This window comes from Bubalus bubalis, chromosome 2, assembly GCF_019923935.1.
Source record: "Bubalus bubalis isolate 160015118507 breed Murrah chromosome 2, NDDB_SH_1, whole genome shotgun sequence".
Lineage (NCBI taxonomy): Eukaryota > Metazoa > Chordata > Mammalia > Artiodactyla > Bovidae > Bubalus > Bubalus bubalis.
Genome location: NC_059158.1, coordinates 183,173,323 through 183,188,835, shown reverse-complemented (window position 1 = coordinate 183,188,835; position 15,513 = coordinate 183,173,323). Strand labels below are relative to the sequence as shown.

The 15,513-nt window shown below is 60.2% G+C and overlaps 1 protein-coding gene across 7 annotated transcripts in view; it reads right to left on the bottom strand.

The window, feature by feature from the left end:
- LOC102392906 (RAP1 GTPase activating protein) overlaps positions 1-15,513 on the bottom strand; it is a 52,249-nt gene that overhangs the window by 4,266 nt on the left and 32,470 nt on the right. For 2 of the 7 annotated variants that reach the window (XM_044938146.2, XR_326675.4), the window contains exons 8-20: positions 13,341-13,444; positions 12,987-13,065; positions 12,567-12,620; positions 10,799-10,882; positions 10,501-10,601; positions 10,238-10,367; positions 9,056-9,211; positions 8,528-8,599; positions 7,839-7,925; positions 7,242-7,379; positions 5,020-5,151; positions 3,085-3,162; positions 2,028-2,137 (exon numbers count right to left, since the gene is read on the bottom strand). In XM_044938146.2, coding sequence (XP_044794081.1) covers positions 2,028-2,137; positions 3,085-3,162; positions 5,020-5,151; positions 7,242-7,379; positions 7,839-7,925; positions 8,528-8,599; positions 9,056-9,211; positions 10,238-10,367; positions 10,501-10,601; positions 10,799-10,882; positions 12,567-12,620; positions 12,987-13,065; positions 13,341-13,444 — 1,325 coding nt within the window. Of the gene's footprint in view, positions 1-830; positions 945-2,027; positions 2,138-3,084; positions 3,163-5,019; positions 5,152-7,241; positions 7,380-7,838; positions 7,926-8,527; positions 8,600-9,055; positions 9,212-10,237; positions 10,368-10,500; positions 10,602-10,798; positions 10,883-12,566; positions 12,621-12,986; positions 13,066-13,340; positions 13,445-15,513 lie in introns of all 7 variants that reach the window. The other 5 variants (XM_006048544.4, XR_326673.4, XM_044938147.2 and 2 more) reach the window with 3 other exon arrangements.

Here is a 15,513-nt window from a genome sequence, read left to right as displayed (position 1 = left end):
CCAGCGCGCCGTAAGTACTGAAGGCCCGATGGAACACTGAGCCTGCGTGCTGGAAGTATTGAAGCCCCGATGGCCCAGGCTCCATGACAACGTGAAGCCTGTGCCTCACAGCTGGAGAGTAGCCCCCGCTCTCCACAACTAGAGAAAAGCCCGCGCAGCAGTGAAGACCCAGCACGGCAAAAAATAAACAAACATTTAAAAAAAATTCAAAGTTCTCACATAGCCTTCAAAGCTATGACCCAGCCCCGGCCCAACTCTTCAGCTTCCTCCCATCGTCAACCACCAGGCAGGCCCAGCCTCACTCACTCAGCTCCAACGACACCACCCTTCTGCCAAGCCTTCAAGCACACCTCAGGGCCTTTGCACGTGCTGTGCTTCCTACCTGGAACCCTCCTCCCTCTACCCTGCCATCATCAGTCCATCCTAACAGGGCCAACTCCTCACTTGGCTCTCAATTCCAACCTTACCCCTCGGGAGACGTCTTCTCTGAGCTCCCAGCTAACCCCAGCCATTCTTCACTGCAACCTCTGCTTTATTTTCCTTCTGTCATCGCTACCTGGAAGTAGCTTACTATATTCTGTTACTCTGGACTGTCAGCTCTGCGAGGCAGGGGCCGTATGTCCAGCTGACTGCAGTCTTGCAGAGCGTGGCATGCACAAAGCACTCAGTGGGTGTGTATCAGAGGAGGACCCAGGAGAGTGCCCGGGCCCCCCTGCTACCCTGGGGTGGTCATGTCCACGTTCCCGGGCAGCCCTGAGCCCAGACAGGGGGAAGAAAGAATGGGCCCGCCACACCCAAGCCCCCCGGCTCAGCATGCCTCAAGCCCCAACCTGTTTTTGGTCGTGGGCATCTCTGGGGAGCTCTGAGTGGATGAGTTCTCCGACTTGGGCTCCTGGGAGACGTGCCCGCTGTCTGGGGTCTTCTGGCCGGCCGGGGGGCTCTCCCTGCGGGGCACACGGGGGCAGTGGGGGGATTCAGCACCAGGCCTGGCCTCAAGGGTAGAAGGAGCCCCAGGTGGGGAGAGGAGGTCCCGGGCGCTCCTGCCTCGTACCCACACCCTGCATCCTCAGGGGCCAGCCCCAGAGCGGTCCCCGCGGCCCCTGGGCTGACCAGGGGGGAGCAGGAACTGTGGGAGCACCTACGCAGAACGTCCTTGGGAATTCCCCAGCGGGCCAGGGGTTAGGCCTTGGCACTTTCAGTGCCACGGACTCAGGTTCAATCCCTGATCTCAGAACAGAGAGGCCAAAAAGAAAAGAAAAAAAGAGACAGGACATCCCCCATGGATGGGGGTATAAGTGTCCCCCATAACGGATAAGGAGACTGGAGTCCAGAGATGAGAAGAGACCTGCCCAGGGACGTGCAGCCAGAACGTGGCAAAGCCAAGACGCGAACCCTGGATTCATGGGATTCTGGGCTCTCCTGCCTATGAAGGGAGGGCCAGCTCACTCCTGAGACCTCAGCGCATCTGGCACCCGGCTTCGCACGCCCGGCGCGCACCCCCACAGCCAGCCCCGTGCCGCTGGTTGTGTGTCCTTATCCCTGTTGTTGTTGTTGTTTTTTTTTTTTTTTCCCCAGATTAGGACAATGAGGCTCAGAGAGGTTCAGTGACTTTCCCGAGATCACACAGCCACAGCGTGGTGAAGACCGGATTCACAACCCTCTGCTTCCCCGAGGGCTCCCTGCTTCTCATGCGGCGGGCGCGGTCCACACCCCGCCTACACTGACGTACTTACAGAGCTCCGCAGACCCCAGCTCTGCCCCTCCCCAGCTGCGCGACCCGGGCCAGGCCCTCCCCTGACCTACGGCTCCCGGGACCAGCAGAGCTGGGACTGGGTGGCGGCGGCTTGCGTGAGATGACGAGCTGGTGCACAGCAGATCCTCGAGGGCGCGGACAGGAGGGGAGAAGGCTGGGGCCCCCTGTTGTCTGCTTTCCTTGGCCGCTGAATGGCGGTCGGCGCAGGGGTGCGGGGTGGGAGGAGGAGCCAGAGGGGACGCAGGACGCCATCCCGCCCCGATGCCCCGCCCACCTCTTCTCCTGCACCTCCTGGATGTTCTCGATGCCGATAGCGCTGCTGCGGCGAGAGCCAAACGGACCGGACTTCTTCCTCGTGGGGCTCTTGCCAGGGACAATCAGCGACTGTGGGGAGAGGCCCCAACTCAGTGGTCACCTGCTCCCGGAGCTCCAGGGACCCCCCCCAACCCACCCCACAGGCCACCCTGGGGCCCTGCTGCCCAGGCCCCGAAGCAGAGGACTGTCCATTGCCCAAGAGAGCCAACCTAGTTTACAGATAAAGGAAAACAGGCCCAGAGACGGCAAAGGGCCCCTTGAGGTCACACAGCAGGCCTGGACCTGGGATCTTAGGAAAAGGGGGCAGAGGCCTGAGCCGGGGGGGCTGGACAGCTGCTCTGGGCTGGGGTGGGGAGGGAGGCCAGGTCCTCAGAGCAGCAGCCCCCCGGGCGTTACAGGACCTACAATGGAGGGCAGCGGGGAGAAAGCAGGCACAGCCACCCAGGCACTGCCCCACTCCAGCTCTGCCGGGGGAGGCTCTAGCTCAGCAGGTGAAAGACCCCCACTTAAGTTTCCACACACACTACTGTGGGTCATCCCAGGCACCAGAAGCAGGCCCCCCATCCCCGCCGGCTTCTCTGGGGCAGGCAGGCAGGATGGGGGTCCCCAGGGAGGGACGGAGGGGCAGGAGCCCCCAGGCCAGTTCACAGTCGGGACCGGGAAGGGGGGCAGAGGAGGGCAAGGCGCTCCATGCAGGCCTGGCGATATTGGGGGACGTGCAGCTGGGTGTGGGGTCTTCAGGTACCAGATCCCGGCAGGGTCTGGGCCTGAGTCCCGGGGGCCAGGGCAGGGCCAGAGCCCCTGGTGGGGGTGGGGGGGCCTGGCTCTGGCAGAGGTACCAGGCCCCAAAACTGGTTGCTGAGTGCTGTCAGAGCTGCTGGCCCTCGGGCCTGGCCCGGGGGTTGGGGGGTTGGGGGTCGGGGGGCAACGTCCCCAATATGGCCTCCGTCCTGAGAGCGAGCAGAGAACAGCGCGTGCAGACAGCCTCCAGAGCCGGCGGCCCCGCGGACGACAACCTCTTCCACGGTTCCTATGCCTATGGCACTGCCTCGGCGTCCGAATCTACTGGCACTTTTCCCGGGAATAAGCAATGACTGGCAAGCGGCAGAGGGCGGGGGCAGAGAGAGACAGAGAGTCAGAGACAGGGATGGCAGGACAGGGAGACAGAGAAGTGAAACAGGGAGAGGAGGGACAGACAGACAAGGACAGAGAAGAATTGGGCAGGGGGGTTAAGACAGACAAGGCCGGGGAAGGAAGCAGAGAAGAGGTGGAAGGAGACACAGAGAAGAGAGGCGAGAGAGTGATAGTCACACGAGAAGGGGCGCAGGGTGAAACAGACAGACAGAGACGCCCCGGCGGTGAAACAGACAAGAAGAGACCGAGAAGGGGCGCAGGGTGAAACAGACAGACAGAGACGCCCCGGCGGTGAAACAGACAAGAAGAGACCGAGAGGGGAGGCACAAAGGGAAAAGCAAGGGAGGAAACGGTGCAAAGCAGAGGAGAGGGCGTAAAGAAGGTGCAAGAGGAGAGAATGCACAAGTACAAGCAAGTTGGGGGTGGCGGGAGAAGGGGAGAGGAGAGAAAGGGAAGGAAAAGGAGGCCACGAGAAGAGAGGGGAGAGTGTGCAAAAACAAAACAGAAATGGGTCTGGTTACTGCCGTGGCGGGCGCTGCTGGCCTGGCCCTGTCCCCGGGGCCCCCTCTGCAGCCACCCGTGGGAGGCGGGGCCCCGCTGGGGGGAGGAAGAGAGTGGCTGGGGCATCGGGCTTGGAGGAGGGCGGGCTGCGGCTCCTGTGCCGGTGGGCTTGGTGATGGCTGGGAAACGGACGACTCGCCTTGCTCCCCTGGCCAGGCCAGACCCCAGGGCCGGGGTGGGGGCGGGGGGGTCCCTCCTGTCACAGGACACAGCCTCACAGCACTGAGCACAGAGCTTGCTTGGCATGCAGCTGACAGTCAATAAATGATGGATGGGAGGATGGATGGATGGATGGAAGGATGGATGGATGGGTGATAGAAGGAAAGACGGATGGGGAAGGGACAGCAAAGCAACAGGTGCAGAGCTCGGGGTTGGCCACTGGGCAGTGGAAAGTGGACAGGTCCGCCACCGAAGGCCTTTTTCATCCTGTGCCCAGCACACCCTCTGTGTGTTAGTGGCAGAGTCCCACAGAGCCCTGCAGACAGGAGGTGATCACTCAGGAGAGGTTCACACAGAAGCCCAGCTCCTGACACACAGTAGGCAGCCACAACCACAAGGGCTCTGTGAGCACACAGTGGGCGCTCACACAGCTCGCTTCCCTGATGCGTAATGGGCATTCACTGACATCCAGGGCTTATCACAGCAGGCCATTTCCCGATACACAGTAGGTTCTTGTACAGCAGTTCAGGGCCTGGGCACACGGCAGACACTCACAGAGGCAGGTCCACACAGGAGCCCAGGTCTGACACACAACAGGGGCTCGCGGACACGCAGGGCCAGGCCCCCAGGAGACGCCCACAAGGTGCATGTCCACACAGCGACTGGGCCCCCATACACAGCGCACGGCAGCCCAGGTCCGGACACACAGTGGTGCCCAGCAGCATCTCAGAGCCAGACACACAGCAGATGCTCACGTAGAGACCTGGGTCCTGACATAGTGTGCGCCCACAGCCCGACACACAGTAGGTGTTCCCAGAAACTCAAGGCTTGGTCAGAAGTGTCCGCACAGCAGCCCCACTCCCAGCGTACGACAAGACAGGACGTGTTCCCTAAGGAGCGTGATAGAGGGCTGACATGCTGCAGGAAGTCCGGGCTGAATAAGGGGCCCGGAGGAGGGCGGGGAGCGTCAAGGGGCTGGAGAGGGGGCTGCAGGGTCTCAGGGTCACAGCCCGGGCGCCTGACCCCCTGGACAGCAGTGGCGAGCCCTAGCCTAGAGTCTGGGGTGGGCCCTGGGGCGGGCAGGGGCGGGCACTCACTATTCCAGCTGCCTTGGCCAGGTCGGGGTTGTTGGGCGTGAAGCTCCCGCTGTGGCTGGTGGACACGGTGTGGGGCTTCTTGTTGCTCAGCCCCATGGCGTCCATGGACTGGCTGCGGCTCCGGATGACCCGCTGCGAAGGAGGGGCAAGGAGTTCTTAAGGCCCCCCTCCCTTGGGGAAACCCGGGAGCCACCCACCGATACCACCCTAGGTGACCCCGGTAAGTCCCTTCCCGTGAGTCCACACAGGAGTCAGCTCCACCCGTGCAGAGGGCTGTGTAGGTCCCAGCTCTGCCACTAGCTTGCTGGGTGACCTCAGGCAAACCACTCCACCGCTGAGCCTTGGAGCCTCACGACCTGTCATGTGGTTGTAAGGACCACAGGAGATGCAGAGTTGTGACCCAAAGCGTGTGCAGAGAACACCCCAGAAACGCCAGTTTCCTCCTTTTAAGGGTCTCCTGGAGCCTGCTTCCTGCTTGCTTTTCTTTCCGCCCTCCCTCCCCTCCTTGCCTTTTTCAGACAACCTGCCCAGAAAGCTCAAGTCGGGCCGGGGTTCTCTACCTATCCTCTCACTCAATCCGCCCCTGGAGGCAGGCACTGCTACCAGGCCCATTCTCCACGTGACGAAACCAAAGCAGAGGTGGGTCTGGGACCCAGATGCCAAACCCAAAGCCTAGGCCGTGGGCTCTGCTGTCTGAGAAAGGCTGTGACTTAATCCAGTGCCCACCATATGCTGGGCGCCTGGAGCCCTCCCTCAGAGAAGACAGTCCAGGCCCACATCCACCCCACCCACTTGCTGTCTGCTCCTCCCAAAGGTAGGGTTCTCCTCAAGCCTCTTTCTCAAAGGCGGTCTGTTCGCCTCAGCCCAGGGCAGAACTTGGGTGGCTTGGGCTAATCCTCTTATGCAAACCCACGTCTCCAGCTCTGTAGCCTGCCCTGGGGTAAAGGTGAGGCCCTGCCAGCCTGGCTGGGCACCTGGAGGATAGGCAGTCCTCCTCCTGTGGGTGGAGGCAGAGGGGTCACTGCCTGGGGACCTGCAGCCTGCGGGGGGCGGGGGGGGGGATGCGGTGGTCCAGGTCCCGCGGGGGGGCGGTGGGGGAAGGGAACTTGCTCTCTCCTCTGCGGTGGGGGAAGGGAACTTGCTCTCTCCTCTGCCTCTCAACTTTGGACGGTAGTCACCGAGGTAAATGGGCACAGCTTTACATTTTGTTTCTTAACTTACATTACACCGATCAAATTGCTTTACAAATAATTCTCAACAGCTGAACAAGGTAAGAAGCCTAAACAACAGATTTGAAAAAAAAAAACAAAAAAACAAAACTGAGGCTCAGAGAATGCTCAAGCGGGTAAGTGGAAGGGCTGGAACCTGAACCCAGGGTGTCTATGCTTTTACCACTAAGCTGAATATTCATTGGAAGGACTGATGCTGAAGCTGAAACTCCAATACTTTGATCACCTGATGCGAAGAACTGACTCACTGGTAAAGACCCTGATGCTGGAAAAGATTGAAGGCAGGAGAAGGGGACGACGGCATCACCGACTCGATGGACATGAGTTTGAGTAAACTCTGGGATTTGGTGATGGACAGGGAGGCCTGGCGTGCTGCAGTCCATGGGGTCGCAAAGAGCTGGACACGAACTGAACTGAACTGAACCAGAGACAGCCAAAGCGGGTCACACGGGCCTAACGCCATGCAGATCAGCTCCTTGTTCACGTTCCTTCCTGGACCTCTGGTTTCTTTCCCTCGGTCAGGACACGGGGGTCCTCTCTTCTCTGCCCTGACCTGGCAGCCACCACCATTGGCACCAGAGCGCACCAACCTTCTACCGTCCAGGCAGACTCCGCCCCCAAGCTTAAGCCCCGCCTCCAACCAGCAGCTCCTCCTCCAGCCAGAGCGCACCTTACAGCTCCCAACCGTGGCTCTGCCCCGGCAGAGAGCACGCGCACGGCCGCGAGTCTGCAGGCCCACGCTAGAACCTGGGTCCACCCTGAGGCTCACCGTCCTCCGGACTCTACCCCAGGTGTGCACCCACCTGGCCCGAGCTCGCGCCTATTAGCTCCACCCCGAGCCACGCCCCCACGCGACCCCACCTCCCGGGCGAGTCCGCCTCTAGCCACACCCTCTACCTGGTCCTGCCCCGCACCCCTGCACCTCATCCCCACCGCGTCCCCGCCCCATCCCCGCCGCGTCCCTCCGCGCGCAGGTGGACCCCCGCCCTTCACCTTGAAGGACTCGAAGAAGCCGCCGCCCCCGCCGCCGTTTTCCATCTTGTCCTCGTCGCCGCCCAGGCCCATCATGGACTGACTGTGGATGTGCAGCTCCTCATAGAGCGTCTCCAGGAGGGCGGTCCGTGTCCGCTCCTGTGGGCCGGGCCATCAGGAGAGACCCCAGGGATCAGTCCTTCTTCCCGCACTTGGAATCCCGGCTGCCTTCTCTGAGTGGGAAGCGGGCCGGGGCCCCGGACGCCTCTACCGGTTTCCCTCGGGCCCCCGCGCAGCTCCAGCAGCGCCCGGGGGTCTCACCACAGCTCCTCTGAGATCTTGCTTCCCCACGCCCCACCTCCACTGTGTCATCTGTGCTGTCAGCCTACCTCCGAGCCCCTCCTGGGCATTCCATACGAACCCCTGCTTCCTCTCCCTGGATTCTGGCCCTGCTCACTGGATTCTGGCCCTGTCGGATTCATCCTTCCCCGTCGGATTCATCCTTCCCCCAGGCAGTCCTCCCTAAGGCCAAGGTCTGAACATGGCTTTTCCCTTCCCAGGAGGCTCGGCTGAAATTCTAGGGGGTGGTGGGTCCCAGTTCCAAGAGCCCATGCTCACCTCCAGTTTGGCAAACTTCTCTGCCTTGTAGCAAGCATATTCAGCATTGATCAGCTTTGTCAGCAAAAATTCCTGGAACTCAGGCCCCTGGGAGCCCCCAGCGTGGAGAAGAGAAAGGGAGGAGGTCAGGGGAACACAAGAAACCGGGGGCTGAGACCCAACGAGTCAGGGGCTGGGGCTCTGCTGGGTTCTGTCCTCTTCACTCCTGGAAGGGCACCTCCCTGGGCTCAGTGCCCCAGCCCAGGCGCCTGTGAGAGGCCCCCATGCCCTTCATGGCTGCCCACCCCTCAGGAGAGCTGGGTTGGGGGTCTCCCACCGCCTCGGTCTGGGGGATCTGTTGGGGGACTGGAGCCAAGGCTCCTTCTGAGAGATGAGAGACGTGTGCCCCCACCCCCAAACATTGTAGAAGACTGAAATTGTCAAAAAGACAACAGAGTGGAGGGAAGGTCACAGAGTCTGCTATGCGGAATGTAAAGCAATGATACAGTCTGCTCTGTGACTTTGTGAAACAGTCACAGTTCTTATCAAGATGGACAGAAAAGCTGGGCCCCAGCCAATCCGGTCAGGGGAGCCTGGCTGCCCTGGCACCCAGGGGGGCTCCACGACCTAGTACAGTGCACTGTGCACCCCAGGGCCCCCACCCATTTAGTCCTGCTCTGCCCACGGCGGGGCTGGGGGCTGCCCCTCACCTTCCGAAATACAGCGGGGTCTGGGAGGGGTGGCCCGAAGAAGGGGACGTCATCTCTCGCAGTGACGGATACCTGGAAGGGAGGGTGGGTGTCCCTGGGGGGTCCCCACACCAGCCAGAGACCCCTGATTTGCCTCTCTAGCCCGATGCTTGGCACAGGGCTGCCCCTTGGCTGGGGACATTCGGTGACTACATATGGGGTGGGCGGACCCCAAGTTTTCAGCGGCTCCATCCTTGGTCTTGAATTTGAGTGGTGAGGAGGGGTGGAGGGTCTCTGGGCTCATGAGGGCCAAGAGGAGGAGGAGAATAAAGGGAGGAAAAGGGTAAGCAGCCTTTTTTAGGGGAGGGACTTCAGGCAGCAGAGAGGATGGGATGGGAATCCTCCCCCATCATCAGGGCAACAGCGGGGCTCAGAGCCCTCCGGACAGCACCCCTATTCAAACCTGGGAAAACCGAGGTTCGGAGAGGCCTTGCAGCGAGTGAGGACGGGGCTAGGAGGGTGCCCTCGGGAGGCTCCGAGATCACCCACCTTGTAGAGGGGGCCGTCGGGGCCCCCGCCCTCGGCCTGCACCACCACGTAGGCATGCAGGAAGTTGGACGCAATCATGTCCGGCACAAACGGCGTGTTCTCGTCCTGGAAGACCACAGCCACGATGTCGTTGCCAATGTGTCGCTTCCGCTGCAACTGAAGACAGGGCCACAGTCTTTCAGCGCCTGGCAGGGGGCGCAGGGAGGGTGCCCACCGGGGCGGAGGGGGGCTGGGGGTAAGCAGAGGGGCACATCTAGGGAGTTGCTTCCCCCCAGAAAAATGTGGCGAGAAACTGGTCTTAACATTGTTTTTGTTTTCTTGGAATTCTGTGGCAGAGGAGAACACTGAGAGAAGGGGGCTGTAAGGTCTTCCAGTGACCTCGGGGACTTGGATCCAGGCCCCTGGTCCCCAGGCCCTACCTCTCTGCCCTCCTCCTGTCTAAACACCCCACACGTGGCCCCTCCTGCACAAGTTAAGTTCCGCTCGGTATATATGAGTTGCTAAATTGAACAGAGAATCTTATTCAAAGAAAATGAAAAGACATTAAGGGTAAGGAAGAAACGTTTCCATTTTTCTCCCATGATGCCCTCATCCGCCTGGGGTGGAGGCGTGGGGGTCACAGGGAGAAGGCAGGCAGCCCCCAGGAAGCTTAGGGCACAGTGATAGATCTCCAAGTTCAGGTCGGGGAGCATGCCTTGTGCTTGTTCATCACCAGGCCTCTGCAGAAGGCGGGAGCCATTCTCCCCAGGAACACTCCGCCTCCCTCTCCCACCTCCTCTGCAGCCAGAAGTCACTTGATCTTGAGCGCTTTGCCTGACTCCCACCTCTGCCAAGTCTAAGTGCCCCCGCGTGACCTGACAAAGCCCTTCACTCCCACTAAAAATCCTCACTTACTGAGCTCCTGCTCCATCGCTACCAGATCCTGTTCTAGCCACTCTGTGCGCATCCTCTCACTTGGGCTCACCTGTGAGGTAGGCGCCATTATTATCCCCATTTCACAGATGTGGAAACTGAGGCTCCCACAGCATCACAGCCACTTTTCACCCTGCCCCAACCAGAGAAGGCCACAAGTCGGGGGACTGGATCATTTCCCTCTCTGTGTCCCAGGGCCCACTGAGTCTGGTGTGGTGGACGCTGAAGGAGCAGGTAGATGGACGAACAGGAGGACAGGCAGAGGGCTACCTGCTGGGCGTCTCCTTCTGTGTAGGGCAGCTTGGTGGACACGTGAAACATGATCTCCTTGTTGCGGAAGTTGCAATACACAGACTCGGTCCCCGTCTGCCCATGGGTCACGTCCAGGCCTCCTCGGAACCTGCCCCAGGCCCCCCAGGCCACAGCTCAGTCTCCAGCCCCCGCCAGGCCTCGGTGGGACCAGGACGGGGGCTCCGTCCCTGCCCAAAGGCATGGGTCGGATTCTCGTCTGCCTATCCCAACCCAGGGCTCACCCCTTAAAGTCCTGCAATTTGACCTTCTGGCCCAGAAACTCGAGGAACTCCACGAAGGCGGGGCTCTCCTCGTTGGTGCTGAAGAGTTCTTCCTCGGAGGTCTGGCGGGGGGGGCAGGCACACAGAGGGCAGAGGTCATCAAGCTGGGGTGCCATCCCCCACTCACACCCAGGAAGGCTGGAAGGCGGACCTCTGGCAGCCCCGGGGTTCCTGAGCTTGAGTCCCCAGGTAAGGGCTCTCCATGGCAAAGCTCTGAGGCCCCAGGTACATGGGCAGATGGGAGAAGGAGACCACACACCTGCCCGAGCTTCTGATAAATGACTCCGAACTTGAAGTTATTGCTGATAACGTGCTCGTCGAAGGTGACAATGAGGCGAGAGGCCTGCAGGGAGAGGGTGAAACACACTGCCTTTATTTTCCTTTCTTTTTTTACTTTGTATTTTATATGGGCATATAGCCAATTAACAATGTTGTGATGGTTTCAGGCACACAGCAAAGCACCTCAGCCAAACATACCCATGTATCCATGCTCCCCCAAACTGCCCTCCCATCCAGGCTGCCACATAACTGAGCAGAGCTCCCTATGCCATACAGTAGGTCCTTGTCGGTTATCCATTTTAGATACAGCAGTGTGTGCATGTCCTTCCCAGACTCCCTAACTATCCCTTCTCTCCAGCCTTCCCCACTGGGAAACGTAAGTTCACTCTCTTAAAGTCTGACACACCGCTTTTTCAAGTTGCTGTTTATGGTTCTATGTGCCAAGCACTGTGCCAGGCACTCCACATGCATCATCTCATCTTCTCCTTGGAAAGGGTCCGTGAGGGACTCCCGCTGCCCTCATTTCACAGATGAAGATGCCCAGATTCTGAGAGCTGAAGGAACTGACTTGCTAAGGTTAACAACTGCCAAATGGCAGAGCTGGGGCTTAAACTCAGGTCTGTTGGATTCCAAAGCCTAAGCTCATTGCTCCTGAGTTTTGCCCACGAGCTCCCACCCCAACTCTGCTCTAACACCGGCCTGATGTCCAGCTCTTCTGTGAAGTCATCTCATCATTCTAGGACAGGCCAAGTCCCGCCACTGTGCTGTGGAACCTTCAGCAAGTTCCCCTCCTCATCTTGTCCTCTTCTGTACCTGGGAGGTGGGGCCTGATCACTGAGACCCCTTCCTTCAGGGGACCTTTCCTGGACCACTCACTTCTCAGGGACCTCACCTTGCTGGGGAATTCAGTCAGAGCCACAGGCTATACCTGTCTTTCAGGGTCCAGCTCTTTTGAGAAGCCCTCTGGCTTACTGTGGAGAAGGCAATGGCACCCCACTCCAGTACTCTTGCCTGGAAAATCCCATGGACGGAGGAGCCTGGTGGGCTGCAGTCCATGGGGTCGCTAAGAGTCGGACACGACTGAGCGACTTCACTTTCACTTTTCACTTTCATGCATTGGAGAAGGACATGGCACCCCACTCCAGTGTTCTTGCCTGGAGAATCCCAGGGACGAGGGAGCCTGGTGGGCTGCCGTCTATGGGGTCGCACAGAGTCGGACACGACTGAAGCGACTTAGCAGCAGCAGCAGCAGCGGCGGCAGCGGCAGCAGCAGCAGCGGCGGCAGCAGCTTACTGAAGGCTGCAGCCCCTGCCTCACCCGCTGCATCAGTGGCTTCAGCGCCGGAGCTGCAAGTGCAGCGGCCGTCTGCTGCGTGGCACCCAAGGCGGCGCCCGTGCCACTCTCCCCAGGTCCCCTCCGGAGTCAGAAAGCAAGGCCGGTGGAGCCTTGGCTCGGGAGCACAGATGACCCTTAGATGGGTCCCCAGATGGCACTTGAGAATTTCCAGAGGTAAGAAAGACTTGCCTCCAAGGCAGACAGCACTGGGTTCAAATGTGGACTTCCTTATCTGCGGGGCACCCCTAAGGCAAACCTTTCTGGGCCTCCAGTTCCTCTTCTACAAACTGCGGACTTTGCAGGATTATTGTGAGGATTAAATGAGAGAACTTAGGGAAAGTACCCTGCACAGCACAGGTACCCAATACATGCTTGATCTCCTAGTTACCCACCCTCCCCAGGTCCAGCCATACCTTGGGGTAGAGCACAGGATAGAATCGATCCACATTCACGTCTTCACACACCAACTGCAGCAAGAGATAAGCGAAGGCCTGAGGGTGGGCCCTCTGGGCCTCCCGGGCTAAAGTCGGGTGGCAGGGACAGCAAGACAGCAGAGGCGTGCAGTCAGGGCTGAAGCAGCCTGGGCGTGTTGTCACTCAGAAGAAGACAGACAGAACTGGGGCCCCTGTCTCCAAACGGTGCCCAAAGAGTGCCCCAGACACACAGCCCGCGTGTCAGGGGAACGCGGAGGGGCAGGACCCCAGAGACAGGCCGCAGCACCCAGACCAGGATCTGGGGCTAAAGCCGAGGGTCTGCAGGGGCCAGGCCACAGCCCAGCTCTGGGCCCATGGGGGCTGCCTTCAGGGCTCCGCCCGACGGAGCAGAGGCCTCACCTTTGCCATCTGGACCACGTTGGGGAACTCAGTGAGGCAGGAGATGGGGATGACGTCGTGGTATGTCCGGCACTTGGTCCTGGGAGAAGAAAACCCACGCTGAGAGGCGAGGAAGAGGGAAAGGGAGACGGGAGCCCCGCCCCAGCCAGCAAGACCAGGAGGGGCAGACCTCCGGGAGGTCCAGAGGGGAGGAGGGGCCAGGGCTGGCTTAGGCGCTGACCTGCTGTGCAGCCTCAGGAAAACCGCCTGCCCTCTCTGGGCCTCCATTAGAAGAGCATGTAAACTGGGATGGGCTTGCAGACCCTGAGTCCGCGGCCCTCCCTGCTGTCGCAGGCCCCCTCAGCCCGCCCTCACCTGAGCAGCAGCCGCAGGTGTTCCTGGTCCCCGATGACGTCATACTTGAGTGAGAAGACAAGGTGGCCCAGGGCGGTGTCCAGCGAGTAGTAGTTAAAGTGCTCCTGGGGGTAGGGGGGCCAAGGGAGCGAGCCAGGCTGAGCCTGAGGCTTCCAGAAACCCACCCAGAAGGCCAGCTCCCCGCTGGGCGGAGGTCCCTCCCCAAGCAGCGGGTGTCCGGGCTGACAGCACACTCTGCCTCAGAGAGTGTGTGTGTGTTAGTCGCTCAGTCGTGTCCGACTCTTTGCAAATCCCGTGGACTGTAGCCTGCCAGGCTCCTCTGTCCATGGGATTCCCAGGGAAGAGTACTGGAGCGGGTTGTCATTCCCTTCTCCAGGGGATCTTCCCAACCCAGGGATCAAACCTGGGTCTCCTGCATTGCAGGCAGATTCTTTACCGTCTGCGCCACCAGGGAAGCTCTCAAAGAGACATGCATTTAAATCCGAGCTTTGCCGCTGGCCAGCTGGGCAACCTGAGAAGGCCACCTTACCTTTCTGTGCCTCCATTTCCTAGTCTATAAAGTGGGAGTGAGGCCAACTACCTTGTGGGAAGGCGGCGGGGACTGGAAGAGGCAGTGCCTGAAGCAGAGAAGGGGTTCCTGAATGTCTGTAGTAACCTCGGCTCTCTGAGTCCTCAGCAAGGTCAGGACCACATCTGTATATACATGGCATCTCCCAGCCCCTACCCTTCTCCGAGCTGGGCACACAGTATCTATGTGTGCGTGTGTGTGTGTGTGTGTGTGCACACACATGCATTCAGTCATGTCCGACTCTTTTGCGACCCCCTGGACTGTAGGCCACCCAGTCTCCTCTGTCCATGGGATTTTCCAGGCAAGAATACTAGAGTGGGTTGCCATTTCTTACCCCATGGGATCTTCCCGACCCAGGGATGGAACCTTTCGTCTCCTGCACTGGCAGGCGGGTTCTGCACCATCTGGGAAGCCCACACAGTAGGTGCTCAATAAAAACATGTTGACTGACTGACTGCTCAACTCGTAGCTCTGTGGCCCCCGAAGCCAGCACCCGTGAGAATCAGGAAATCAGGAAACGAAACATCATGAGCACACTGGGTGGCTGACCTGGCTGGTTCCTACCCTCCCGCTGCCGTACCTGGGATGCCGCGGGGTTGGGAAGAAATACTCCCCAGGGCCCAGGGGAAACTGCGGCAGGGCTGGCACCCCTGGAAAGCAGGGCAGGGCTGGCACCTCCAGGTGGGGAGGCCCCAAGGCCAAGGACGGGAGTGCCAGATTTTACCCCACGTGACCCTGGGCTCTCCTGCCAGCTCGGCTCCCCAGCCACGCCCACGCCAGGAGTCATCATCGAGGAAGGAAGTCCTATTTAGCAAGAACACTGGAGTGGGTTGCCATTTCCTTCTCCAATGTATGAAAGTGAAAAGTGAAAGGGAATTCACTCAGTCGTGCCCAACTCTTCGCCACCCCATGGACTGCAGCCCACCAGGCACCTCCGCCCATGGGATTTAAATATAAACAGCTGCACTCAAAGGGCAGGAGGAAAAAATGCAGGGGCCAGGGGACGGGCCCTGCACATCCACAGCTCAGGGGCGTCTGCGGGGACCTGGGGCAGAGGCCTCCCAGCCCTGCTTGGGCACAGGGTAGTGGAAACCCCCAGTGCTTGGCACCATCTGCAGAAGAGGAGAGGCAGGCACTTGGCAAGGAGGGCTGCACCAAGGCCAAAGTCACCCTAACCTCTGCCAGGCCAGGGCCCACCGCTTCCCCAGTCACCCTGCCTGGAGGGGCGAACGGCCCTGCCCCTCTCCACGGGCCCCCGGCCCCTCCTCTCTGTGCTGCTAACCAGACCCTGGTCATTATACCTCCCCCAGGAACCCCCAACCTGTACCCCTTCCAATCCTCTGGTGCTCACGGCTCCGCCTTCCTTCCGTCACTCACCACTGTCCCTCATCACTCTGTCAGCAAACTCCTCTGAGCGCCAACTGTATGTTCGGTCCACACAGTCCCCCAGGTCCCACCAACTAAGAGCCTCCGGACAGTGGGCTCCTGGGATGCAGGTCCCCCTCCACTCACGGGTGCAACCCCCTGCCCGGCTCTGGGTCTGTCCCCAGGCATAGCTCCTGAGGCCGAGCCTGCTGGTTTGGTTCCCGTCACCCTTTAGCACCC